Below are 27797 nucleotides of genomic sequence, written 5' to 3'. Positions count from 1 at the left end.
GCCTGCCCACAAGATTATTTGTCACTCCTTCCTACAACAGACATAGGACTGCCTTCCCCCTGGGCTGGGTGCTGTGAGGGACAGACATCCAGATGTATAAACTGAGGTCTCTGACCTCCAGGACGGCATCACCAAGGAGGCGTGAGGGCAGCATGGCTGGACCAGAACCCAGCCCTTCTCAGCTCAAGGCCTGTGCTCTTTTCTCTCCACCATCAGAATCAGTGTAATGTTACCGTGCTTTCGGCTATGTTTCTCAGGGAACTGTTTTCTGAGTTACTGGCATACGATTAAGTGAGTCACTCTAAAAACCGTGTGATGGGTCACATGCTCACTGGCACCCACGACAACAGCTCTGCTCTGTACACGTTAGTCTCTGTTTCAAGGTCTAAAGAGGCCACATTTTGCAAACATTAGCTACTGGAGTGAAACGTGACACATAAGTTTGTACTCATTGGTGGTACTTCTGAGCTTTCAAATGGGCTGTTTCTTTTCAACTTGAAAGCACTAAAAAAGGAGCTCTAGTTCCAAATTCGCCTGAGATCTCTCTCCAGCATGTATACTTATATCTATGTGCCTCAAAGGAAAAACAAAATCTTTCAAGTTTAACATAAATAATCAAATATTTTTCCATTTTAATTTTTAAAGACCACTTGTAGTAATAAATGTACGGGGAGCTCTTTTCCCAATAATTTTAGCATACACTGGCTGTCTCTGTGTTCGCAATTCATGACCGCGATTCACTCTAGAAATAACAGTAACTAAACTTTACTGAGTATTTACTATGGCCCACACTGTTCTTAGTAAGTTACACATATTAACTCAACTTTAAAACAATCCTATGAGGTAAGTACCATTATTTATCTCTATTTCATAGAAGAGAAAACTGAAGCCTGGCCCACAGTAAGGACAGAGAATCAGAGAATCATCCTACAGCAAATAATCATGTCAGATGCATGATTTCACAGCACCAATAACAGTTAGAACTTCACAGTAAAAGGAACATAGATTAGTTGTTTGGATTTAAAATATTCAGAAAAACAACTGTATAACTTAATATACGTGTGTGTATTACATGTATGTGTGTATACATGTATGCATATACACATGTATATTTAAAATACTGAATAGAAAAATTCACTTTAGTTTCTATTACTATAGATACATTTTTAGAAATACTATAGATCTTATTTAAGGTTATCCTTAAAATGCAATCTATTTACAGATTGAATAGTTTGGGAGTTTAAGGACTGGGGATTATAAGGCAGTTAAGTCTCTCACTGAACTCAATTCTCACTTCTACATGTGCAGGTTAAAACGGCTCTAAGGAAGTAACAGGCCTTTGACTTTCCTCCTGTAAACTGACATATAGGGATTGTGGAGACTGGGTTTGTTAGAATAACTACTTCTACTTCTGAAAAGGATCTAATGAGGAAGGTCCTGGTCACCAAACTGTATGCTCTTTACAACACTGGTCCGTATAGTCTGCAAAAATACGTCATGGGCACCCCTCCCCATGACTCTGTAAAATTTTGTTTAAAATGCTCTACAAAAAGGAGCATAATCCCTGCTTAAGAGCTCCCAGAGGTTATGAATCAGAGGCTACATGGGACCCTTGCTCTGCCACGTGGCTTCCTGCACTGCCCAGGAAGGGACCACGGTGCTAGGCAAGCTTCCATCAGCTATTTTATTTTTATGAGACCAACCAATAATTAGGAATAGGGGAAGGAAAGGTGTTCTGGACTGGTTTATAATGCTACTAAATGTTTGTTTTCTTCACGTGGCCACACAGAATCTTTGCACAGTCAAGCATGTTTATCGAAAGCCTACACAGCCAGAACATCAGACCCCTCTTCTGTGACAAGCAGGGTCCCTGCCGCCCTGAAGCAAACTATCCCCATCAGTGTTCCGAGATCATGTGCCTCGAACAGAAATTGTGAGAGCCACTGGAGGGGTTCTGTGGTTGATACAGCACATGGCACCCCCCCGGAGCCCCTCAGGACAGTCACAATGTGCAACAAGACTGCAGAGGCTCTGGGAGGTGCTGTAGTGAAGAAGGACTGTACATTTCTTCACAGCACATCACTACTAACATCCTGCAAAGGCAGTGTTCTCAGAATGCCAGTTTGGGAAGTGTTTAAAAGCAGCAATCCTTTGTGGCCTGGATGTTGGCGTGATTTTCTCTGCAAAGATGGCCTTATTAATGTAGCGGACCAAATGCGAGGCTACTTCACCCATATATCAAGGAGCTTCTCCATCTGAACACACAGAATCTTTCCACGATGAGTGGGAATGACCATTCCCACCAAAACAGAAGTGTAGCTTCCTGAGTTATGAAAAATTTCAACTAAAGAGAGCTTAAAGATCTAACAGCCCTCACAGGTTAAAACCTTAATTGACTGGAACCCAACAAGCCCTTATCTTTTTTCCTAATTTCTTTGTTTTATGAGAAAGGACTCAATCATAAGGAAAGTTATTTTGTGTAAATTGCATTTTCCAATATAGAGTATACATAAAGGCCAATATCCCCACACCTCCGCGCCCCATCTAAACACCATTCTTAGACAATGAACCTAAGGTTCTGTCAATCCTAACACATCAAGGAGAGTTGGTTTGGTTTACAAGGGGACAGGAATGGGTATGAATTTATTTTAGAGAGACTTTTATAAAGACCTGAGATACAATAGGCTGGCAAAATCTTCATTAGTAAATAAAATCATTTCCTGAGCGATATGGTGATGCAAATTTTTACTCTGCGTGCAAGGAAGTAGATAAACAGATAGTAAACAATCTATTAAAAAGTAATCAAGTAAGTGTCAATCCACATAGTAACTAAAATTCATGTCAATGATCTCATACTGACAGATTTAATAAATGGAGGGATGCTCCAATCTGCATACAAATCACATGTCTCTATAATCAGAGCCCTAATGTGAAGCAAAAAAAGCAAATTTCAAATTCATAGCCATCTTGACACTAGTGAACTGCTGTCAACATGGAACACTTACTCTATAACTCTAGCTTATATGTAAGAAAAGGTATCTCAAGTACCTAACACATCCTAAACTGGCACTCTTGACTCCCCACACCTCAGCCACTCCCAAGCCCCTCTTTCTTCAGTGTCAGCTACTGCAGTAAATGGTACCATGCAGGCTCAGGCCCAAAACCTAACACCCAGTCTGTTAATAAGTTCTCGTTTTCCTTCCAATCACACTCAGAACCTGACTACTTCTCACTACCTCCTACTCACACCCTAGCCTAAGCCTCGTCGTCCTTACCCTCGACAGCTCACAGAAGCTCCCAACTATTTTCTCTGCTTTCACTCTTGCCTCCCTAACAGTCATTCCCCACGCTGCAGCCAGAGAGCTCTTCAAAAATCATAAATCGGATCACGCCACATTCTTGCCCATAACCCACAGTGACCTTTCATCAGCAGCAAAATCTCAATTCCTGACCTCAGCTACCAAGCTCTACACAGCCGGGTCCCTCTGCCTCTTGCTCCAGGGTCTTTCCCCCCCCATTTCACTCTGCCACCACGTCCACTCCTGCTTCAGGGCCTTTGTACCTGCTGCCTCCCCCGGAAGGCATCTCCCTAGATTCCAGTTTCGATTCAAATGTCACAGCATCAAAGAGGCCTCCCTGATCTCCATACCAAAATTAACACCGTCTGACCTTTAACCTGCCTTTTTTTCTCCACAAGCACTTGACACTAACCAAAGTCACACCACCTATGCATTATTTCATCTGTGCATACTTGTCTCCTCCACTAGGATGTCAGGTACGTGAAAGTGGGGACTTGGTCAGGGTCACTCGCTGCCCCTCCATCATCTAGAGCACATGCCAGACACATACTCGGTACTTAATGAGCAGTAGTTGTAAAAATGAATGAGCCCAGATCGCTCAACGAAAACAAGAAAGTTAAAAGTGAAAAGGCACATTCAAACAATTCATGAGCATACTCGTCGGAGATTTCGATATTGAGCTTCTGTCTGGTTTGGCTGAGAGTCGTCCGATAGAGCTTGGTGGCCATTTCAATCAGGTGATCACTGCTGAAGAGGAAGTCTCCTTTACTGGCTGCTTCCGAGCCCTGAAAGGACAAACCAAGAGTCAGGCTATCATAACTAAAGACAGCTCGGGAGGTACATGTTTACAGGTTTGGCTGAAAACACATTTACAGTCTCTCTAAAACATCAGCTCCTGGAGTCCATCCTCCCAAACAAACAATAATGACAAAAGCAGTTATTTCTTCCGAGTTGCTCCGAGTACTTTAGTAAGGTTTCCTCACCCCTTGCCGCCCCAAGTTGGTCGACGGGCCAGAAGTACCATCCGCATCACCTGAGAGCTTGTTAGAAAAGCAGACGCTCAGGCCTGACCGCAGGCCCACTGCAGACGATTCCACAGGAAGACCCCTGGGTGATCTGTTGGCTCACTCAGGTTCGAGAAGCACTGACCTAACCCATAACTCATTCTGAAAGGGCTGTTCTAAAAGCTCCTCCATGATTTGGTTAAAAAGATAAGAACGACAACAACAACAAAAAGACTTCCAACAAATACCCTCAGGCAGTGGCTTTCAACCTTTGCTGCACAAGGGACTCACCTGGGGAGCTTTCAAAATGCAGGATGCTTCTGCCCCATTCCAAGAAACTCTGATTCGGTTGGACTGGGGAAATGGCCTGGGGACCAGCATATTTTAATATATAATTGAGCCTCGGAATCACTGATTTAATATGCTCCTTTAGGCTAAAATCCATAGTGGGGAAAACAGGTTGAACTAAGCTTATGGGATTTTCTTACGTTTACAATCAGCTAGATAGGTTACTATCTATTAGCTAGATATATGTACCTATATATGATTAATATTTGCTGACATCTGTTTATTCAGTGACTATTTGTTATGCGACAGGCACTATGCTAAAAGCACGTTACATAGTTTCTTTTAACTCTTATAACAACACTATGAAGTCGGTACTAATATTTTCCCTGTTTTAAGAAAAGGAAAATTAGGTAGGCATATTAAAGTTAAATGACTTGGCCAAGGTCACTGTAAAGTTGGTGACACCAATGCCAGAGCCTACACTCTTAACCGCTCAGTTCAAGCCAGGAGGTCTTAGTTAAGCTGACATTAAAAAATCTTTAGGTCAAAATTACTAGGCAGTTGTTTTATTATAGTTACATCCTTTAATTAAAAACCCCTAAATTAATGATGAACAAGAAGACATTTACTAATTTAATAGATAGAAGAAACAACAGAAGGAAGTATAATTTTGAATGTCTTGATATTTCTAGGAATTAGTCTCAAAATAAGGCACATCATGGTGGGTGTAAACAAAAAGCTACTCAGTGAAATGAGAACTCAAGTGAACGAGTCAAAAAGAGTCATTAATCTTATTCAGTTACTGAAAAACCAAGCCTGAGATTTTACATGAGTGAATATAGACCAAATATGCAGGTCAGTAAGAAGAAAATATAAACTTCAAATAATAGGATTATTCACATGTGGAAAATTTTAGATCAGTGGCTGAGAGATTGGACCAATGCAGAAATCTTTCAGTCAAATCAATAGTTAAAGCTTTACCTCTTTGAGGTGGACGGCAAAGAAGCCATCATTTTGTGAGCTCATCGATACTTTGGTTACATCCACCAGGGGAACCTCTGACTTGATCTGTCCAGACTTTTGATCAGCAAGAAGGAGATTATTATTTGTTAATAGGAAAATCCGGGATGTACTCTACAAGAAACCAAAACAAAAAAGGATGTAAAACCAATGATCAAAAATCCCCCAAAGGAGTTCATGAGTTTAAAGCATTGTTATTTGTAGAAATGTAGAAAATATTATCCTAATATTTTTCAGCATGCACACCTATGTAAACGAGAACACACTAAAGAACACAGATAATCTATTTTAACTCACAAAAATTTCAGAGAACAAGCAAAATTCCACCTAAGCTTAAAGGTAAGATAAAACAGCTCCATTTACAGTAACTCCGTGGAGTATACGAAATGCAAATTTTTTTGAAGTATAGTTGATTTACAATGTTGTGTCAGTTTCAGCATACAGCAAAGTGATTCAGTTATACATACACACACACACATATATATATATATTTTTAGATTCTTTTCTGTTATAGATTATTACAAGATACTGAATATAGTTCCCTGCGCTATACAGTAGGACCTTATTGTTTATCTATTTTATATTCAGTAGTGTGTATCTGTTAACCCCAAATTCCTAATTTACCCCTCCCCACTCCTTTCTCTTTTGGTAACCATAAATTTGTTTTCTATGTCTGTGAGTCTATTTCCGAAATGCAAATTTTAACATTCAGAAAACTGTCCCAACTGATAAAACACTTCTTACAGGCCTTCAGGGTTAGCGTTTTTACCTTCCCATTAGCACGGTTAATTTTGTTCACCACTTCAGCAATGATAATCTTTTCTTCAATGGCATCTTTGAGTTTCTTATACTTGGGATTCTTGTTGATTTCCAGGTAAGGCCCTTGGAATGGCTGCCCAACACTAAAGGAAAAAAGTTCCTCACGTAAGAAATGGTTTCTAGTACTACTAGAAAAAGGTAACAGGTCAGTTGATTTTGAAATTCAAATTTCAAATATATATATATATTTTTTCTTTTTCCTTTTCTTAACGTCTTTATTGGAGTATAACTGCTTTACAATGTTGTGTTAGTTTCTGCTGTATAACAAAGTGAATCAGCTATACGTATACATATATCCCCATATCCCCTCCCTCTTGCGTCTCCCTCCCACCCTCCCTATCCCACCCCTGGGTCACAAAGCACCAAGCTGATCTCCCCGCTGATCTCCCCATGAGATGCAGCTGCTTCCCACTAGCTATCTATTTTACATTTGGTGGTGTGTATATGTCAATGTTACTACTCTCTCACTTCGTCCCAGTTTACCCTGCCCCCTCCCCGTGTCCTCAAGTCGTTTCTCTACGTCTGTGTCTTTATTCCTGTCCTGCCCCTAGGTTCATCAGAACCAATGTTTTTTTTTTTTTGGATTCCATATGTGTTAGCATATGGTATTTTTCTCTTTCTGACTTACTTCACTCTGTATGACAGACTCTAGGTCCATCTACCTCACTACAAATAACTCAATTTCGTTTCTTTTTATGGCTGAGTAATATTCCATTGTATATATGTACCACATCTTCTTTATCCATTCATCTGTCGATGGACACTTAGGTTGCTTCCATGTCCTGGCTATTGTAAACAGTGCTGCAATGAACATTGTGGTACATGACTCTTTTTGAATTATAGTTTTCTCAGGGTATATGCCCAGTAGTGAGATTGCTGGGTCATATGGTAGTTCTATTTTTAGTTTTTTAAGGGACCTCCATATTGTTCTCCAGAGTGGCTGTATCCATTTACATCCCCACCAACAGTGCAAGAGGGTTCCCTTTTTTCCACACCCTCTCCAGCATCAACATTAGAGAAATGCAAATCAAAACTACAATGAGGAATCACCTCAAATATATTTTTGAGGTGATCATGGCATTTGGTTGGTAAGACTTTGATAAAAATCTTATCACATGGAACAACCAAGAAAGAAATCACTCACAAGTAGGACAGCCAAGACCCGTGTGCATGGACTCACAGGAAGGAATAGGTCATTCCTTTTAATCTCTTATTATAAGGTTAACAGCTGCCTACACAGGATTCATTAATATCTTTAAACAATACGTAGCAATGGTAAAAAGAGCACAAATCATTACCATCACCTGCTCCAAAGAAAATTTTCATTTTCTCACAGAGAGTAAGGAAATCAGTAGGCCTTCTGGGGAAGGATAGATCCAGAGCAACCATTTGAGAAGAAAACTGCAGAGCACTTCATATTACCATGTAACTCTGGCTCTAAGTAGGCCAAATATGAAAGAAAAATCGGGCCTTTCCTCTTAGGATATGCCCCTAAATGCACAGAGGTGGCCAAGGTAAACATTCAGAATCAGAGCAGTTTTTCTTCCAAACTACTTCTTGCAAGAGGCATGATCGTGCACACAGCACCAAGGTGGCTTTCCCTAAAGACCTGTGGGGACAGGGAGGCTTCTTCAAAGACGTCAAGGAAAAACCATGGCTTCATTTTGAGCTATAAAGTTCTGGCAATGTGCAAATACAACTTTAAATGCTTGTGCTGTGTTTGGAGGATCAGGGAAGAAAATCCCGCGTAGGTGGTCAGTGTTTCACAGCTCCCAGGACAGAAAAGGCCGGCACCCCTAAGGGCTGCCACTTCACACAGCGGTGGGAGGGTCAACGGTTCGACCTCTCTCAGTGCTGGAGGGTGAGCACGCTACCATCCCCGAAAACTAATAAAACTACCCAATAAAACTACCCAAGAGGACCTGGCTTGATATTAACATTTTTTGGTTGTTGTTCATATTCAAACACATTTTTAATAATACAACGTGCTAACAGTCTTTGAATTTGTTTCTTCAAAAATGCATTTTTTTCTCCTTCCAGCTTCTAAAGAGTCAGCCATAGGGAATGTTAATTAAGAAGGCCACTCTATAATTTAAAGACATATAAAGAAAAAGTTGAATGAATTAAGTTGGTGGAGAAAGCATATAGACAATCTACCTGTTTGAATATGCTTTACAGAGTAGGCACTTTGAACAATGTTGGATTTAGACGCTGTGTTTGATTGAGGGGAGTGTACACCCCCTCAAGCAGCCAAGTCAGCTGACCAAGGAAGCTGTGCCATTTAAAATATCTAAAGCAAATGAGTTTGGCAACTTACATTCATTTAATCCTTTAAGAGGAAGAGCTTTCAAATATGTGTAGACGTAGAGAATACACACACACCACACACAGTACGTGTGAATATACCTAGCATATAATGCATTTTTATTTCTAAGACATTCTTTGGGAAAAGCTAAAAGTTGTTACAGATTTGGCTTGAAATTGTACAATCTACTTTTTTAGAAACACCAGATGTAAAGGGGATAGGTATTCTAGGGGGAAAACGATGAACTTGGGAGATGTAAGAATATTCTGATAAGCAGTTTTTACCAAGAACTTCACTTGGCAAACTTGCAGTTGGTGTTCCTTCTTTTACTGAGTACTTGGTGTCTACAATAAAGGAACTGAACTTGCTGCAGAGGCCAGTGAACTCACGGCCAATAAGTTAGCCGACCAAAGGCTACCACAGGCCACTGCCTAGGCAACACTCAGAAAGTGACAGACTGGCTCATTCTTCACTTATCTTACAAATGAGATTCTGACCCAGCTTGTTAAAGCAGGAAGATTGGAATGGTGATAACAGTAGATTGCCATCAGAAACCAGCTAGTGTCCGAAAACTATGGAAAACTAATGGGAATTTACAATGTAAATTTATCTTAACAGCCTAGACAATTTTTATTTTAAATGACAACTTCTAATTATTTAGGAAGTGTTCAGGTAATGCCAATAGAGTAAAACCAACAAATGTGATCTCATTTCTCTAAGTATACTATGGAAGCCCTTGATCAAATGTGTTACAATCATATCCAGCTGATCATAAAATAATTCAGGAAATTAAAAATCTGTGTATTACTAAAATCAAAACCCACTAGAAAATGCCTATGAATATATTTGAGAAACTTTTAAAATATTGACTGTTATGGGTAAAGCAAAGCCATAATACCTAGATGGGTATAAAGCCTTCTTGTCTTTGAAGAGTTCACTGGCTTCTAGTTTCTCTTCATAAATAAGTTTCTGTTGGTCTGTGAATTGGTCCCTGTATTTTTTACACTGTGAGATATGAAAAGAAGAAAAAAAAAAAAGGACATCACTTATATAAATAAATCATTACTCATCCTTAAATATGCTAAGCCAATTTAACAGCAGTAAGAATAATCGTAAATGTATATGAAATATTCATTTAAAAGGCCAAGAGAATTTTTCCTTCCTGAGCTTTAAAAGGTTGGTCTTGGAAAATGTCATAAAAACTACTGTTTGTATGGCAGAACTTGCGATGCTATTTCAAAACATCTGGCCTGGGCCCCCCGGGAGTACCGTTTCCTCCCACTGTGACGTCAGCCCTTGGACATCCACAGTCCTGAGCTATCATACTCTTTCAGAGACTCACAGTAAGGAAAACATGGTACATCACAACCCAGTGCACATATTTATAGACACACATATAGACAACTTACACAAAAGCTTCACAAAACAATACTTATCCTTTCTACGATGTCGTATATTCTGTTATTTTCTATTGTACTGTATTTCATTTTAAAATGCCGGTAGAAATCAACTAAATTGATTTCACGACCCACAAGTATGCTATCACCTATAGTTTGAAAAGCACTGTTCCGAATCCTCCATTACCATTTTATAACGTGGACACGGGACCTGAGAAATCTTCCCTTCACCTGACTCTGAGATTGCACTGAAAGGAGACGGGGGTGGTGGGAGGGGCAGGACCAGGTTCTTTAGATGAACTCTCTAAGAAATTCAGTTCAGGGGTGGTTGAGAACCACCCACATAATCATATAAAGGAATGTTAGCATTGCTGCCCACCCTTGGAATAAACTCATCCCTCTCATTCTCCACCCCCAATTCCACGGAGGTAAAGGCAAGGCTCAGGAGCCGGGAGAAAGGACAGGCAGAGCGGATGCCCAGCATTAGAAGCTCCCCATCATTACTTCTGAAAATAGTTTCTATATCAGACTCAAAGGGGGAGATGAACATTGAAGACATTGGCGAATCTTGCCAAATTGACTCACTAAGTTAGGGAACAGAACTCAGAATCCAGTTCTATATGCTGTGCTGGTATCACTGATCAGTGAGTATGTCTCTCTATACATAATTGATTCAGTTAAGAAGAAGCCCATAGTACAGGGCAGGAAAGTTTCCCAGAAGACATATCCATCAATTGTTCACTTACTAAATACAAGCCCTTCAACCTAATGATTTCATTCTATCTGAATGACATATATTTAGCATTCCATATATCAACTAAGTTATTGAAATGAAGTCAACCTCTGTAGAAGTACCCCATGTATTCCACACAGAGCACCACCTAAATTACATGCTATGCTCTCATATAAAATTAAGTGAGCCAAAATATAAGGCCAAATCAAGTAGATTTTCAGCTTCCCTTTCACTCAGGTAGAGGGAAATTTTAATCTCTTTAATGTCCTTTGGGTGACTTTAGAGCTTTTTCCCCCCAGTCCATTAAAATGCGTGTGTTCTCATGTGTGTCTATGTATGTCTACGCAGAAAGTAAACTCATACAATTTTCGAGACTTTACTACTCACATGAAGATGTTCAAATTTTATTACTTCTACCTCCAGCAAATATTTCTTCAACTAAAGACGAAAACAAAAACGAAAACAAAAAACTCAACTACTTGAAAGCAACTGGAATCTGGACGGGAAAGACAATGTAGCCCTGCTCTTTCCTTCCCAACCACGGATGAGAGAAGATGCCACAGGAGCACCTGGGGCTCCAGGAATTCTCACAGAAAGCCAAGCACGCTGCCCGCTTCAGAAACACCAACTTCCTCAACTAATTCTCCTTGAGGCTAGAGGAAAATTCTGCTTTTCCGTAACACTCCTCAAACACTCAAAATAGGGGCTTCCCTGGTGGCGCAGTGGTTGAGAATCTGCCTGCCAATGCAGGGGACACGGGTTCGAGCCCTGGTCTGGGAAGATCCCACATGCCGCGGAGCAACTGGGCCCGTGAGCCACAATTACTGAGCCTGCGCGTCTGGAGCCTGTGCTCCGCAGCAAGAGAGGCCACGACAGTGAGAGGCCCGCCCACCGCGATGAAGTGTGGCCCCCACTTACCACAACTAGAGAAAGCTCTCGCACAGAAACGAAGACCCAACACAGCCAAAAATAAATAAATAAATAAAATTAAAAAAAAAAAAAAAAAAAACACTCAAAATATATGATAAGAAGTCTCTGAAAAAACATAGCAAGACATTTTTTACCCTCCACAAGTGGAAAATCCTTTTTAGCTCCTTGTGAGTAGAATCCAAGAATAGGTAAGGTCTTGATGGCCAATTCTTATCTATCGGAGATAAGGAAGGCACCTTATTTTTCATTTCCAAGAAGTATTTTTGCACCTGTGTTGGGTTTGACAGAAAATACCAGATGAGTAAAATACACCAGAAAAAAACACTGTTTGACATAAACCAGACTCAAAGAAACCAGTCTTTAGTGGAATTTACCAAGTTTTAGTCCATAAGACTTTGTAACTCTTCTGGAAAGTCTCTATTCCACTCTTCGCATTGGTTGGAGAGATCTGAGCTCCACCAAATGGTTAAGAGAAAAGAAGAATACTAACGCGCATACTAATTTTAATATTAACATTAATACTAATACCAGTCAACATTAGAGAGCTGCAGTGTTTAACAGGTAGCCACTAGGCACAGGTGGCTATTTACACTTAAATTTTAAGTAATTAAAATAATTAAAAATCCAGTTCGTCAGTCACATTAGTTACATTTCAAGTGCTCACTAGCCACACGTGGCTAGTGGCTACTCTACTGAACAGCAAAGATACAGAACATTTTTGTCACTGCAGAAAGTTCTACTGGACAGCGCTGCTCTAGAGCAGCGGTCCCCGACCTTTTTGGCACCAGGGACTGGTTTTGTGGAAGACTGTTTTTCCACGGAGGAGGGGGATGATTCAGGCAGTAATGCCAGCCATGGGGCGCGGCAGATGAAGCTTTGCTCGCTCGCCCGCCGCTCACCTCCTGCTGTGCAGCTCGGTTCCTAACAGGCCGCAGACCAGTACCAGCCGGCGGCCCGGGGGTTGGGGACCCCTGCTCTAGAGCACTTAACATGTGCCAGGCACTGTGGGAGCGTTACAGTGTTACTTCATCTTAATCCTTACCATACCTCTACAGGTTTAATGCTATTATTATCCCCATTTTACAGATGACAAAATGAGGCTCGCAAATCTGTGAGTGGTGGAGCAAGCTGTCTCCAGAGTTTGCGCTCTTCACCACTACATCTACTCCTTGGAAAGATGGAAGGGAACTTTAGAATCCATCCCGGGAGAGGGGCATAGCCTTGCTCTCCCTCACCCCTCCACCCACTAGCTTGTTTGCCAACCTTACTTTGCAGCGGCTCGTGGCAGTTTAGCAGGGCAAGCTCTTGGCATTCCCCTAAAATTCCTATGCTGAAACCCTAACCCCCAAAGGGATAGTGTTAGGAGGTGGGGCCTTGGGGAGGTAATGAAGTTGAGAGGAGGTCATAAGGGCAGAGCTTCCTGGATGGGATTAGTGCCCTTGTAAGAAGAGACAGGAAAAGAGTTTGCTTCTCTTTCTCTTTGTCATGTGAGGAGACCAGGAAGAGGCCCTCACCAGAACCAGTCCATGCTGGCACCCTGATCTTGGGCTGTCCAGCCTCCAGTACTGTGAGAAATAAATGTTTATTGTTTAAGGCACACAGTCTATGGCATTTTTGTTATAGCAGCCTGAACTAAGACACCTGGCTTTCTTGGGTTCACTTTCCCCGAAGTATGTTCTCTCTGTCAAAGAAGAAGAATATTTGATTAATCACGTACAGGCCTCTTTCTGACACAATTCTACTTGAATTTTAGAACCGATGATAAAAAAGGTCACAAACTCTCAGTGGCACAGTAATGATTTAATTGTTACCAAATAAGTCACATATTACTGAGTTGGTGCTATTAACTAGTTAATCCAATAATGCTAATTAGCCATATGTAAAGTATAAACTTACAATTCTCTGAAGTGTAAATTCATAAATTTTCTTTCCAGCATTGGCTCTGAAGAATTTCCTGTACTCCCTGCGTACCTTTAAAAAGAAGCAGCAGAATACAGAGGTTAATGCGCGGTCAGCAGATGCCCATAGAGGTGAAACACCTCTATTAAAATCGAACATAGATGGAACAAGTAAATTTATGAGTGTCTTTCTAGATACAGTAAAATAATTGAAGCATACTGAGACAGTGGGTTTTAAGTTGGAGAAAAAGAAATTCAGAGATGCAAGATAATACCAGAATGTTTTGATGTTTTTAATCCTCTTAACTAGTTTTTAAAGAGCCTGACAATCTGATGGAAACGCTTTACAGGCATAGCTGCAAACCCATCACAAATCAAAATACATTCCACAAAAAATTATATAAGGTAATTTTCACTTCAAATTGTTCTTAGACGGCAAAAAAATGCCTGAAGAAATATATGGCAGTTTCCAAAAGCCTTGCATATGAAGACAGGACTTTAATACTGCATACTGAGAAGTGAATGTGACTAAAAATAAGAATTTAAAAGGAAGCCACTGAATGATCATTATCTCCCATTTAATTGCATTATTTTTTCTCTTACCCCTACTCCCATCAAACTGCCTACTAATACTAATCACAGCACTTAAGACATCATATTACAGTTTTAATTTACCATTTCTTCCTTGCTATATTGTCGTATTTACCTTGTATACTAGTGTCTAACAAATAAAATAACTGAGGTGTTTGCTAAATGAATGAATGATAGCTAAATTTGGAAACTGAGGGGGAAAACATTTAAAATGTTTATCATCATTCAGTTATAAATGGGAGAGTTAGAATTTAGCAAAATATTAGCCTACTTGAATAATTCAGACATTATGTATGTTTTTCTTATATCTTTAGCTTTCTGGGTTCAATTGCACATGTTCAAAATATTTCTACATTAGGGGCTGTAAACTAGCAAACTAGTAACCAAATTGTTGAAAAATGTTTTATATGCACATTTTAAAATTAAGAACTTCACAGAGGAATTCAGGCTGCAGGTTTCTCTTACAATTTTCTAAGATCTAGCAACAGTGAGTCCTATTCCCACGTGACAAGGACTGAGCGGACCAGAGCAGCCGTTGCTGCCTTTGGAAGAGAGCTGTACCCTCCAAACCGCAGGAGGCCCACAGGAGGCCTGCCTTCCTACCCTACCTTCCATCTGCTACTTCCCTCGCCCATGTGACCTGCCTGGTCCCTCCAGGCATTTGAGAACCAGACCTATTCTCTACACCTGCGGATTATTAAGGTTTAAAAATTCTCCCATACACCACATAGGCAGTTCTTCCTTTAATTCATATCTTATGTTACTGATTATCATTTCTTTTAGCCATGGAGTGGTCTATAACTATTTCAAATCTCACTTACAAGGTTAGAAGGAACAAGAAGAAAAATGATACCTATTAATTAGCTCCTGAAATTGTAAGAGTGTACAAAAGCAGAGAAGTTAAAGTGAGTTTTCATGAAAACATATCCTTGGAAATATACTAGAAGTCCTATATTTACTTGAATTTCGTTGTAACTGAGCTCAATGCAACATTCTTTTTGATACTCACAGGACAGGCCCTTTCTCCTGAAAAACAGCTACACACAGAAGAGGCCTGGTGACAACATGCTGGCATATAGAATGGGTTCCCTTCATGGGCCCTGGGGTCTTAAAAAGGGTCCACTGAACTTTGTAATCAATTCCACAAGAATTAAATCATTTAAAAGGACAAAATTACTGTTCATATCAACATACTTCTTTTTTTAAAAAAATACAAAATTATTACGTTCTTGGACTTCAAAGATGTTTAATCTTATAACAATAATGGTAACATATTAAAATACTGCTGTTTTGTGGAAACTGGACAAAAAAAAAAGACAGTTATGTCTATAGAGTAAGCCCAGTTAACTTCAGCTAAAACAGTATTCACCTGTGAACTGAATTTGGTTTACAGGATGCTAGCATACACTCTAACATAAAAGTACTTTTTAAATCATACGCAATTAGTTAAATCCAGAAAACTGAAGATAAACATGATGCTGCTGATAGAAATCATTATAGAGAGTAAAAATCCTGACTCAATGTCGTTTGTTCCTTCCTTTTATGAAAATTAGAATGCAAATTAGAATGTGAATAAAATGGGAAATAAAATCCTCCGTTTTAACTTTAAAAAAGTAGTAACAGAACTTGCTCAGAATTCTTGAAATAGAACATCTTAAATTCATATTTAAGTTACTTCTTAATTACCTCAAAAATTACTTGATGAATATTCATTATAATAAAAAAGTTAATTTACTAAAAGTTTATAGGCTAAACTTTCAGGGAAAAACACAGATTGTTCAAAGCAGAGTTTACAGATACTGCTAAAACAGTTCAGGTTCAGAGTCAATGGTTTCCTGGAGAATATTCAAATATTTAGAAAAAATGAATTATTATAGTATTATAGTAAAAATAACAAAGAGGAAATGTCAAAAAAGGGCCTAATTATCCCAAAATGACAGTATGGATGGCTCCCCACAGTGAGGAGTTACTGAATATTAGGAAGACAAAATCCTTATATTGCCTAAAGGTCGTTCTCAAGGTTTTCCAGAGCTCAGAGTCATATTTACTAACATGCAAGCTTACCTCAAGTAGGAAGTATTGCTTTAAAATAAACCCGGCCCTAAATTAGAGGGCATTTGAATCTAAAGTTCTCTTTAACCTGAATGATCTACTGCTGGTCTTACTTGTCAAAATCTGTACATTTATGCAAAACCCTTTCGTTTCTATGCTGAACAATTAGAACGATGGGCACTTTGAAGAAAGCTCTGCTCCAGGAGCCGTCAATGGGACAGAATAGATGGGTAAAGGGAAACCAAAGCCCAATATCCCCAGGCTGGTCACTGCAATGGTAGGTCAGCTTTTAAGCTCAACTGCTGTAACTCTGTCTCATAAATGAGAAAAAAATCTTCATCCTCATAAAGAGAACATTAAACAGAACTTGGATAACAAAGAATAAAATATGCTACATTACTATTTAAAGTAATATGCTATTACTTTAAACTTATTATTTAAAGAAAGACAATGCAATAAAATCAGAACATTTTAGTGTACAGGTTTGTTCTCAAAAGGAAACCAAATTAGGCAAGATGACATTGTAAAAGACTGTGCAGACCATCAGCAAGCATAATCAATCGTTTGGTCAGAGTTAGTAGGTGCTAGGCTTCACTGAGTTCACCGTGGGCAGAAAGAAGAGGTTGAGGAAGTACCTTCAGTCCAAGCCAGTAAGCCCAAATGACAGCAACTGCATGCTTACGCCTAGCCTCCTCCTTCAAGCGTTTCAATTCCCTTCGAGCCTAGAATGTTTTAGATGGTAAATAAAAGAGACAGCCCAATGCAGACAGCACAAATGACCAGAAAAAGACACCCCACCAAACAGAAGAGCCAATTTATGTATCAGGATTTCAGAATGAAAGAGAAATGGTGCACAATCATTTAAACCCAAAGCATCAGTGTCAGGCTAGCATGGTCCCTTGTATTTTCAGTGCATTGAGACTCTGTCCCAGAGGAGGGTACCTGAGGGAAGCACTCCCCGGCCCTCCCCCTTACTTCCATTCTGTTCCTTTTCTCTCCCCTGTTCTCTCTCCCTCTTCACTCCCTTCTCCACACTCTCTCACTCCCTCCCTCATCAAAGCCTTAGATCTGGGAGTGGCACCTAATGATTTCCATAGACTTCCCTTTGCTGCCAGCCCACGGGGGCTAAAGAGGCTGTGAATTCCTGAGTTCATTCATTTGGACGTGTAAAAAGACAACTCTTGTGAACAACCATTTAGAAAACTGGAAGGAATAAAGGCTGCCTCTCTAAAGTTTCAAACAAAAACAACAAAACCCCAAATTTTTTCCAGTTGGAAAATTAGAAGTAGCATGTATCAAAATTCAGTATTAGGTAAGGCCCTAAACAGTGAAATATACAGAAGCAAGATAAAAAAGTGAAGTAACTCATAGGTTTAAAAATCAATCTTAGGGAAAAATTAATCTGAGGCGTGCTATTTTAAAAGACAGGAACAGACAGGCACTAACGTTTCATTACACTACAGTACTCAGACTGGGAAATGGACTTCTCTCGTTCAGTGGAGAAATCCCAGAGTAATTGTCTAGGAGTCCCTCTGCCTCCGCTAAGACAGTTCCCTCAGTTTATAAAGGGAACTAGTTTGTTCCACACAGATTTTCAGGGGAGAACACAAATGAACAACTTTGGTTAGTTTGTGGCAAGTTAACATCTTTATACAGGCAAATGTTGACTTTTCTCATTTTTCTCACAAGACGGGTTTATAATGTTGACAAGGTAGACTTAAAAACATAGGACTGTAATGATATTTGAGTTTCTCACTGGGATACACATGTTTAGCAGAGATGATCGTTGATTTTCTAAGTTAACAAAGACATCTAAAATGCTCCGTCCCTTGGGATATGTGAAACGTTCACAGAGCCCACGACTCTGCCTGGGGATTAGAGAGAGTATTTCAGGAGCCCTTTGTTTCTGAACACAAACAGCTGATGCCGAAATTCCTGGCATTCTTCAGGGGCAATTACAGCTAGCTTTGCATGAACATAGCTTTCTGCTAAATCACAGATGATATTTCTTTTCACATATAATATTTTGCTTATAATAATCAACAGCTGCCACAGTGAGCCTAAAAAACAATTTCATTCACGGATTAATATTTTTGTCGAGCATGCGTTAAAGGTGTTTCTATTATTAACATGTTGCAGAAGACCAATCGAAACCCAAACTTTAACATTCCCATCATGCCCCCCGTCGCACACAAAAACACGTTCAGAAAACTGCCAGGATACATTAGGGGGGTAAAAAACAAACAAAAAACCCCCCAAAACTAAACATGCATGTTACTCGAGAGTTTAAAAAAAAGAGCAACTATGCTAGTACCTCATTAGTAAGCAATTAGTCTTTTTTGCCTACGCATGCTTAAGCTTCCTAACGTGCTCTCTTGGCACGAACATCTCCAGGGTTATTAAATCTGGCTAGGACTAGGACATGCGCCAGTGTGAGCCACTGTTAACTATGGGTCTTCATCCCCTGAGATGCTAGAGATATGGATTGATTATTGCGGATTCCAGGATGGGAGTGATGGGATGTGCATTTCAAGTACCTTAGATCCAAGCCAGTAAGCCCAAATAACTGCAATAGCATGTTTATTCCTAGCCTCCGCCTTCAGCCGGCTCAGTTCCCTTCGCGCCTGTGATGCATTTGAAAAGGAGTTACAGAAAAGTTTAAGGCAAGAAAGGTTACTGCTGATTCCCAATGGAGAAAGAGGAAGAGAGACACCGGTCACCATCAAACAGTAAACGCAAAAGCGTGTGCCACCACCCCACACCAAAACGTTGGAAAGAGCAAGAGGCAAACACGTGCTCAGGAGCTTAAGCCAGTGAATCCCGAATGGGGGGGGTCCGTTGCTCCACACGTCACTCCTGACCCGCTGCCTTCCTGGGCGTCTCTGGCCTACCTGGGTGCCATGCCAATACGCTGCAATGGTGGTTGCTGCTTCCTCACAGCGCTTCTGATGCTTCAGTTCCCGCAGGATCTTTCGGGCCTAAAGCACAGAATGACCCAGAAAGATAGGAAATTAACACCAAAAAACTATATCCATAGTGACCTGAAAAAAACTACCTGAAGAGATAGGCATAATCCCCATTCTCAAGGGAAAAAATCAATAGCTTAAAGAAAGGAAAAGGGAAAGTTGCTTTATTAGCCCAAAATGGACCACGAGAAGGTGGTAAATGAAGACATTATCAAGCATGACAGCGCAGCCCCACTCAGATAGACAGCAGCCTCCCACGCCCTGATACGCGACAGGAAAATATCTGACCACAGCAATACAAACTGGACACAGCAGATGGAAGGAACAGTTCTCAGAAGGTGGTCAGTGGATCTCCAATGATCCACCAAAATCCACTTGATCACTTTTATTATTATTGTCTGGAAGGAACTGTAGCTGTACTTTTTTTTTCAAAAGAGATGGCTAAAAACTTGCTATAAAATAAAATTCTCTCACTGGTTCAGTACTAGTGGCTTCTTGCCAGTAGTTGCTTGAAACTGATTTAGTGGGGGCCAGGAGGACAGCCGGTTTGGAGGCGAACCCTGAGTCCTGCCTCTGAAGTCTCTAGACTGCACGCCTGGACTCAGGACTCGGTAGTAGGTCAAAGAAAAACCTGTAGGCAGCAATTTCACTTAACTCTGTGTGCTCAGACTTGTATTTGGCAATTGCTGTGGGACAACTACTAAGCACCTGGGCTGCCCACAGGCCTAGACAAAGGGCAATGGAAGCCGCAGGACTCCTGAACCAAGATCTGGCTTGTGGGCTATAGTGTGCTGACTCTGAATGACACTTTGGCAGGAAGGACCCAGAACCAGGTGGTGGGTGCACTAGGACAGCCAGCGCTTAGGATCTTTCAGTCATGATGGGGCAGCCTGCAATATGGTCACAGGGAAGGTATGGAAGGCATTGTGCTGGGGTGCTGAGGTCTGGCAGGGCTCACAGGTATGGAGGCAACAGTGTGAGACAGCCTTTTGCACTACAGCTTCCCTTGCAAACAGGGGGCAAGAGGATACTGAAATCATGTACGGTATTATTTCAAGGACTTCCTGCTCAGAGAACAAAGCTCTTGAAAAGAAAGCAGGAAGCAGCCAAGACATGGTGTAGGGCCCGAGCTTGGCCCGTAATATTTATTTTTTCCATCTGACTGTTTACAGGGTAGGCAGGAGATGAGAAACCCTCCCCTGCAGGGTGAGCCCAGAGACATCATCCTTTGTAAAGAACATGCAAACCTCACATAAATAAGGATCACTTCTTTTAAACTCACCTTCCAACCCCGGATATAAGACTGAATTACCAAGGTAGAGCTCTTTATCTGTTGATATCTCTTTTGTTGCTGTAGGATGAAAGGGGAAGATATCAGCAATTCTATTTACATATCCATAACATGCACACTGAGAAAGAGAATTTGCTCACTTAGTGCAATGAACTCTTGATCACCCATATTCTTTCTGGGAACCAATAAGTACAGAAATCAAAATATCCAACAATCCAAAATTATTATGATTAATCCAAAGTTTGCTTCAAGGATGGTAAATACAATTAATTTCTAAATGACTCAGGATCCACCATTATTAACATCTGTTCTTTGTGTCATGCTGTTATAATACAACGTCGAGCACATAGCAGATACCCAGTGAACACACATGAATGAATACACACTGAGTTCTGCAACTGCTCCTAAGCCTTCTCTCTTCTTGGTGCCATTTCTCACCATGCTACTCACTGGGTCAGCCTCTAACGTCCCCAGCTCCTTTTAGGTTTGCTGCTTTTACTGCCTCAAGCTGGGAAATCAGCTAACAAATTTAAGTCAACTCCTATCAATCAACTAAACTTTATTTATTGAGTGCCTACTCGCCATAGAGCCCTTCAATAGAACTGTGAGGATGTTCAGCTGCAGCAGAGGTTATTTCCAGTGGGGGAAGGTTAAGGAAGACCCAGTGAGATCTCCCCAAGAGTCAGCTCGGCAAGCTCGATGCCCAGAGGCCCTTACTTCCAGGGCCAATGCCTTGGAGAGTGGAGGCTGCTAGAACACTATCCCTAGAGAAGTGAGCGCTTACTGTATTTAGTGGGGAATATTCACTACAATGTGGGCATTTGTGATGAAATTTCACAGCTTTTCAAACAAAATACTGAAGCCAGGTTGTGACTCAGACCCTGAAAATGGCAGACTGCCCAGCTCCCTTTCTCTGAGGGGGAACAGATGCTCCCAGGACTCTAGGCTATATTCTGGAATCTCAGAGAAAATGAGCAGCAGAACAAAAGAGGATGCCAGAGAGAAAGGCAAAGAGAACGCTGGGACCCTGGACAAGTCACTACCTTCTTTGGGCCTCAGTCTCTTCATCGGGCAACTGAGGAGCTGGAAAATCTCTAAGATTCCACACAGAGTGATGGTCCACGGCTGTAGGGTCCAGACTGTACCTACAATATCTGACCATCACTTCTGACATTCATTTGGTACCTCAATGTCTTCTTTCAAAATTCCTACATGGCTTGAAAATAACTCTGTCTTTAAAATTCACCTCAAGGAGCCATGAAATATCACAGAATATGGATTTTAAGATAAATAGTAACTGAAAATGGTCATTCGGAAATCTTGAGTTATTTGGTCAAGGGAATATCACTGGCTTGGATAACTGTAGTTAACTGGTGGAGGTATTTACAAGCATACCTTGTTTTATTGTACTTTGCAGATATTGTGGGGTTTTTTTTTTACAAATTGAAGGTTGTGGCAACCCTGCGTTGTCAAATGATGGTTAGCACTTTTTAGCAACGAATATTTTTAATTAAGGTATGTACATTTTTTAAAAAGATTATAATGCTACTGCACACCTAATGGATTACAGTATAGCATAAACATAACTTTCATGGGCACTGGGAAACCAAAAGATTTGTGTGACTTGCTTTATTGCAATGTTTGCTTTATTGGAGAGGTCTAGGACCAAACACACAAAGTCTCTGAGGTTTGCCTGTAGTTCAAATTCTGAAACAGAAATAACACTAGAGCAAAATTAATACTTCCTCTAAAGTTTGGGCTATTATTTATCATTCTAACTCTCAGCATCACAAATTAATGATACATATGGAGACTTTTTTAAAATCTGGAGATACAAAAGCTCTATATTGGGAGGGAGGGTAGAAATAGCACTTGCTATTTTTGGTTCCTTGCCTATTTCTCCTCATCCTTCTGATGAAATGGCCCCTTCCAGAAGGTCTTCCTTGACCACCCTATCAAAAGTAATCTCCCGTCTCCCCATTATTCTTTATCTCAGTTCTCTATTTCCTTCCTAGCACTTACTACAATCTGTCATTGTTCTATTTATCTGCTTAAATGCATATTGTCCCTCACTAGACATGAACTGTATGAGGTCAGGAATCAGGTTGTTTGGTTCACCTTGCTATCCCCTGAACCTGGCAGAATAAGGGTTTCAAAACTATTGGTAGAATTCAATATAGATGAATTCAGGATGCTTCAAAACTTGGTTTTTCTTAATGATCTCAAAATAAGAAATAATGAAATGGGTTCCTTGAGGACTGGCTATTTGTTGATCCTCCCTTTCTCAGGCAAACAGAAAACAGAGCATTATGAATCTGCCGAAGGGCCAAGTACCACTGCTACGTGCAGCCAGGTTGGTGACAACAGTCTTCTGGGCCTTTGCAGAATACATGTTAATGAACCTATCATTAACGTGGCTGGCTAGGGTCATACTTTAACACTTGTACTGTTGGTTATACTCTTTTAGCTTGAGGAAGCGATTTTAAAGATATTCTTTTAAAGATCACATAATTATTCCTCACTTTTCATTTAAGTAACTCATTAATTTCTAAAACTTGGAAATTATACACTAAAATGTATTACATGAGAACAGGCCAGCATAAATTATGTCCTGATTGTACACACCCTTAAAGCAAAACTTCTCTACAGCTGAAAAAGAGGAAGAACACCCTAAAGGAGATTTGATTGCAATTTTAATTCATTTTCCAACTCACTCTCTAGTGAAAAAGCAGAGAATGAAAATGTGTTTGGAAGCAGTGCTCTTATCATTAAAATTCATTTTGTGAGAACGCAATGCCAAGTTCAAGCTAGCCTAGAGATAAACCTTCAGGTTTCCCTCAAACCTGTTACGCCTCCAATGAAACATCTATAATTGAGTGAGAAAGAAAATTCCGCAAAGAAATTCCATATCAATTAAATAAACATACTTTATTTTTGAGTCTTTTCCCAAAGGGCCAGATATGTGAGGACTAAAGGAGATCCAACCCTTTAACCCAAACCCAGAATTCTACTAAAATGTGGCATTAGCTTTCTGGAATTAAAGCCATTTTCAGTGTTCCTACAATAAATGGAAAACAGCTAATTATTTGGGAAAATTGACCCTACCATATTCAAAGGGTTAAATGACATTATCTCTTCCAATCTGATAACCAAATTCGAGATGTAGATCTCCCACTACATGTATCTCCATCAGTGGAAGACAGCGGGATAAACTAAACTTGAGCTTTGATGTTGTCCTGGATTCAAACCCCATCTCTGCCTCATAGTAGCTGTTACTTAACAGCTCAATGACTTAGTTTTCTCGTCTTTAAAAAAGGGACCAGAAGAGCACCCATTTCACGAGGTCATTCGGAGGATGAAGTATGTAAAAAATAACTACACAGTTAAGTACGTAACAAATATTTGCAAAAAAAAGCATCGTGATTACAGCTCAAAAATGTCGGGGGCTCTCACCGCATATCTCCTGTACCAGGCAGCGATCACGATTTGGCTTTTTCTCATCAGCAGGAAGTGTGTGCGACATTTCCACCCCCGATAAATCTTCTGAATGAGAGTGGCCAGGTCCTCAAGACGCTGCTTCCTCAGGTCTTCTAATTTGAATAACTAATAAATAATAGATGGATTTATCAAAAATCCACCAAAAACTCGTGGCATATGTGTACATCATTCTCAGGAAATAAAATGTCACAATGTTGGAGTGAACCACATTGAGGAAAAAAAAATAACTTAATTACAGATATTATGAATAGTAGTCCATAAGAAAACTATTGGGATGAATTCACGCAAGATACACAATTCAGAGTACAGTGTTTTAGAATTTATGACGAATCATGTAAGGGCTGAACTGAGCTCTAGATGTACCTTCACACTATCTGTGAGGATGAAATTATTGGAAGGGAGGTGACAGCAAGGTCTCTCTCAGACGATTTGAACACTTTCCTAATTCTCCAAATTTCCAATAAACTGCTATGTAAATTTTACTTCATGCTAGTCTATTCAGTTATAAAAAGGCTCCAATGGAGTTCTTCACTAAGTAGAATTTTAAGTGTTCTTTTTAACTTAAAAAAATTTTTAATTTGGGTGCCTTAGTGTACCTCTGAATAGCAGGGTTGTCTTTCCTAAAATTACTGTATAATTCAGATATTACAAATACAGACGGAAGTAACCTCCAATTTTTATGAATTAGGGAGGTTTTATTGTAATACCAGTTTCTTTATGATTTCTTAAATGCTGTACAATCTATCAGCTCAAAAATTTTGGTGTTTCATAAAAAATACAGATGTTCTTCCATTATCCCTTATTAAGCCACCCCTTTGGACATTTGCAGAAAAACAGAAAAATGTGACATTCTTGGTAGCATCTTGGGTAACATTATAAAGTTAAACATCCTTTAAGAATTTGCCCATATGATTATAACACAAATTCAGAGTGTAACGTTTCGATTACATACTGTTCTTGGGTTTCGAATGAATATCTTTGATCTACCAAAGGAGTACTCTTCCACAGGAATCTCCAATTCATTAAACAAAACCTCCACACCAGCTCTATAAAAATAAATAAAAACAACAAATTTTCTGAGTTACAAAAATAGGTTATCTTATCTTAAAACATGATATTAGGTTCTCAGCAGTATAAAAAAATAGCTTCATTTCCAAGTATAAATGCTCTTTCGGTAAGCATCCTTCCATCAAAGAACTTCCAGAGTGAATTCCACAAATTTAACGAAATCCAGTAAATGCTCAAAAAGCATTTTGGGTTTAGAACTACGTATTCTAAGAAAATATGGTATTAGACAATTTCTTGATTTCATTAGCAGAGGCGATCAAATATACTTGTAACAATGGACCAACCAGGGCCAGAAGGGTATGCAAGAAACTCACATCTATTTTGAACCCACTCAGTTACTTCTTGCAAACATTTTAAACACTGCTCCTGCTTCTCAGATTGTGGGCAGGTCCCAAGAGTGCTAAGTGCCAGGCCAATGGGATGCAAAAGAACACAGGGTGGGAGCAAGGCCTGGACTTGACTCTGACCTCTGCATCCTGGACCATGGATTTAACGTCAGCCTTTAGTACTAAACTTCGTCCCACCAACCTGTGGACTGGAGGCCAGGCTGGGAGTGAATCCTTGTTCTGTGTATTATAGTAGATGCTGACCATAATACCCTGGAAATTAGCAGTGGGAAATGAAATAGCACCCAGACCCCACATTATTTGGGTATTGAATTATGCATCAGGGACCACACCATATGTCTGGAGTTTATCTTCTTGTAATACAGGGTGAGTGTCTAATCCTACTGATGTTCCTGTGAAAGGCCAGGTCCCGTGACAATGTAGAGTCAACACCAGTACAGTGAAAGAAAAATCCCCATAAAACAGGCACGTCTGCCCTGCTGTGGTAGTTGGGAGAGCTTCTGTGGCCTGCAGAAAAGGGGCAACCTCTGGGACTGGTGAGAGCAGAAAAAAGGTCACTGCACAGACAAGGCCTGGTTTCTCTTCTGCAGCAGCCCCCCTGCCAACACACAAGTTCTCTCTGCATGTGAAGAGCTCACAGGGGCTGCTGCACGGGATGAGTCTGCAGTGGTCCAGCACTCTGTCTGTGACGGGATGGATGAGTGCAATTTAGGGCAGATGAGCTGAAAGCCACATGGCCCCAAGTTCTGCCATATTCTCCAATCCGGCTTTACTCACAATAACACTGACACTGTGAACCTTATCTGCTCCTGTATCTATTTCTCAGTTGGTACAGACTTGGTCAAAGAGTGGGACCCCCACCCTTCACTCACTCTCTCTGGGGTTAATTCCCCAGAAAAAAAACCCCCAAAAAGCTGAGAGCAGTGACCCAAGATGCCTCTAACTCTACCCTTGTATGATTCTACACAAATACACCTATCAATTACAAATTCTCCTCCTGCTAACTTGCCACGGCATATTTTAGAAGTTTTATTGACATACAAGTTCCAAATGTGGATTTGATAAGCCGTGTTTAAACCTTAAAGAAAACCAAGACTTCTATAATTAATAAGAATTAGCACAAAGTGGTATCCTGATGGAAGATGGTCCAAAACAGAGGTTACAGCCAACTTTTCATAGAATTCTGTTTTGCCTAAACAGCACGTGAAGAAAACAACATGGTATCTGTACGCTTTAAAACTTCATAATTAAATATGATCAATGAATGTCTTACCTTGCTGGTCCTTTCCAATGAGGCCATGTTTGTTTACAAAGCATTTTGTATCTTTCTAAGCAAGGTTCATAGGCCTGCCTGAAGGCGTAGCCTGCTCTCCTCACGCGGACATTCTCCAAAAGACCCAGATACCTGACCTGATGACATACTAGACCCTCGTTGAAGATGTGCGCTGCCTTTTTATCATTCGGTTTGATACACCTAAAAGATTACACAAATTTTAGGTTTTAAACTCCTTCTCTTACGGATTTATCTGTCCATGTTTTACAAAGCATCATATATAATTATTTCATGGTGAGATAATTATTTATTATTCTTGGAAAACCTAGTCATTTCTTTTGAAATTATTTCAAATCGTTTTACAAAAACCTTAAGATAACTACACTGCAGATACAGCAATAAAAAAGAATAATACGTACAATAACATGGGTAAATATCACTGACATTCTGTTTAATGAAAGAAGTCTGATGTAAAAGAGTACATATTTTATGATTCCGTTTATATGAAGTTCTAGAAAAACTAATTCCTAGTGAGAACTCAGTATTGCTTTACCTCTGGGGAGAGGTAGGGGTGGAGATCGACAGGGAAAGGGCACAAGGGAACCTTCTGGGTTGATAGACATGTTTTATATCTTGGCTTGGATGAGGCTATACAGGTGTATACATAGGTAAAAATTCAACAACCTGTACAATTAAGATTTATATACTCTATTGTATTGTATATACATTACATACCTCAATGAAAAGGTTAAAAACACTGCTGTCTCACTAAATCCCTATTATCTCCCTCCTTTTCAATAGGGCACTTTGCTGCCCATGGAAAGACTACATTTCCCAGCTTCCTTTGCAAGTAGGTGTGGCTATGTGACCAAAATTCTAGCCAGAGCATAACTAATGTTTGCTACTTCCAGTATGTCCTTAGAAGGAAGGGACTTGTTCTCCCTTTGCTCTTCTGCTAAATGCTGGCAGGAATGTTGACGTGCTGGAGAGCTATCTTTGACTATATAGATAAGAGGAA

The 27797-nt window shown here is 40.1% G+C and overlaps 1 protein-coding gene across 1 annotated transcript in view; it reads right to left on the bottom strand.

Moving 5' to 3' along the window:
• The window catches only part of MYO1B (myosin IB), a 178407-nt gene that overhangs the window by 2848 nt on the left and 147762 nt on the right, over positions 1 to 27797 (bottom strand). Inside the window, 13 exon segments of the mRNA XM_036857472.1 lie at positions 3957 to 4084; positions 5573 to 5725; positions 6381 to 6513; positions 9634 to 9740; positions 11930 to 12064; positions 13692 to 13766; positions 16972 to 17058; positions 18874 to 18960; positions 19228 to 19314; positions 20585 to 20653; positions 24047 to 24196; positions 25044 to 25137; positions 26780 to 26984. Coding sequence (XP_036713367.1) covers positions 3957 to 4084; positions 5573 to 5725; positions 6381 to 6513; positions 9634 to 9740; positions 11930 to 12064; positions 13692 to 13766; positions 16972 to 17058; positions 18874 to 18960; positions 19228 to 19314; positions 20585 to 20653; positions 24047 to 24196; positions 25044 to 25137; positions 26780 to 26984 — 1510 coding nt within the window.

The sequence above is a fragment of the Balaenoptera musculus genome, chromosome 7 (assembly GCF_009873245.2).
Source record: "Balaenoptera musculus isolate JJ_BM4_2016_0621 chromosome 7, mBalMus1.pri.v3, whole genome shotgun sequence".
Taxonomy (NCBI): Eukaryota; Metazoa; Chordata; class Mammalia; order Artiodactyla; family Balaenopteridae; genus Balaenoptera; species Balaenoptera musculus.
This window is presented reverse-complemented; position numbering and strand designations above follow the sequence as displayed.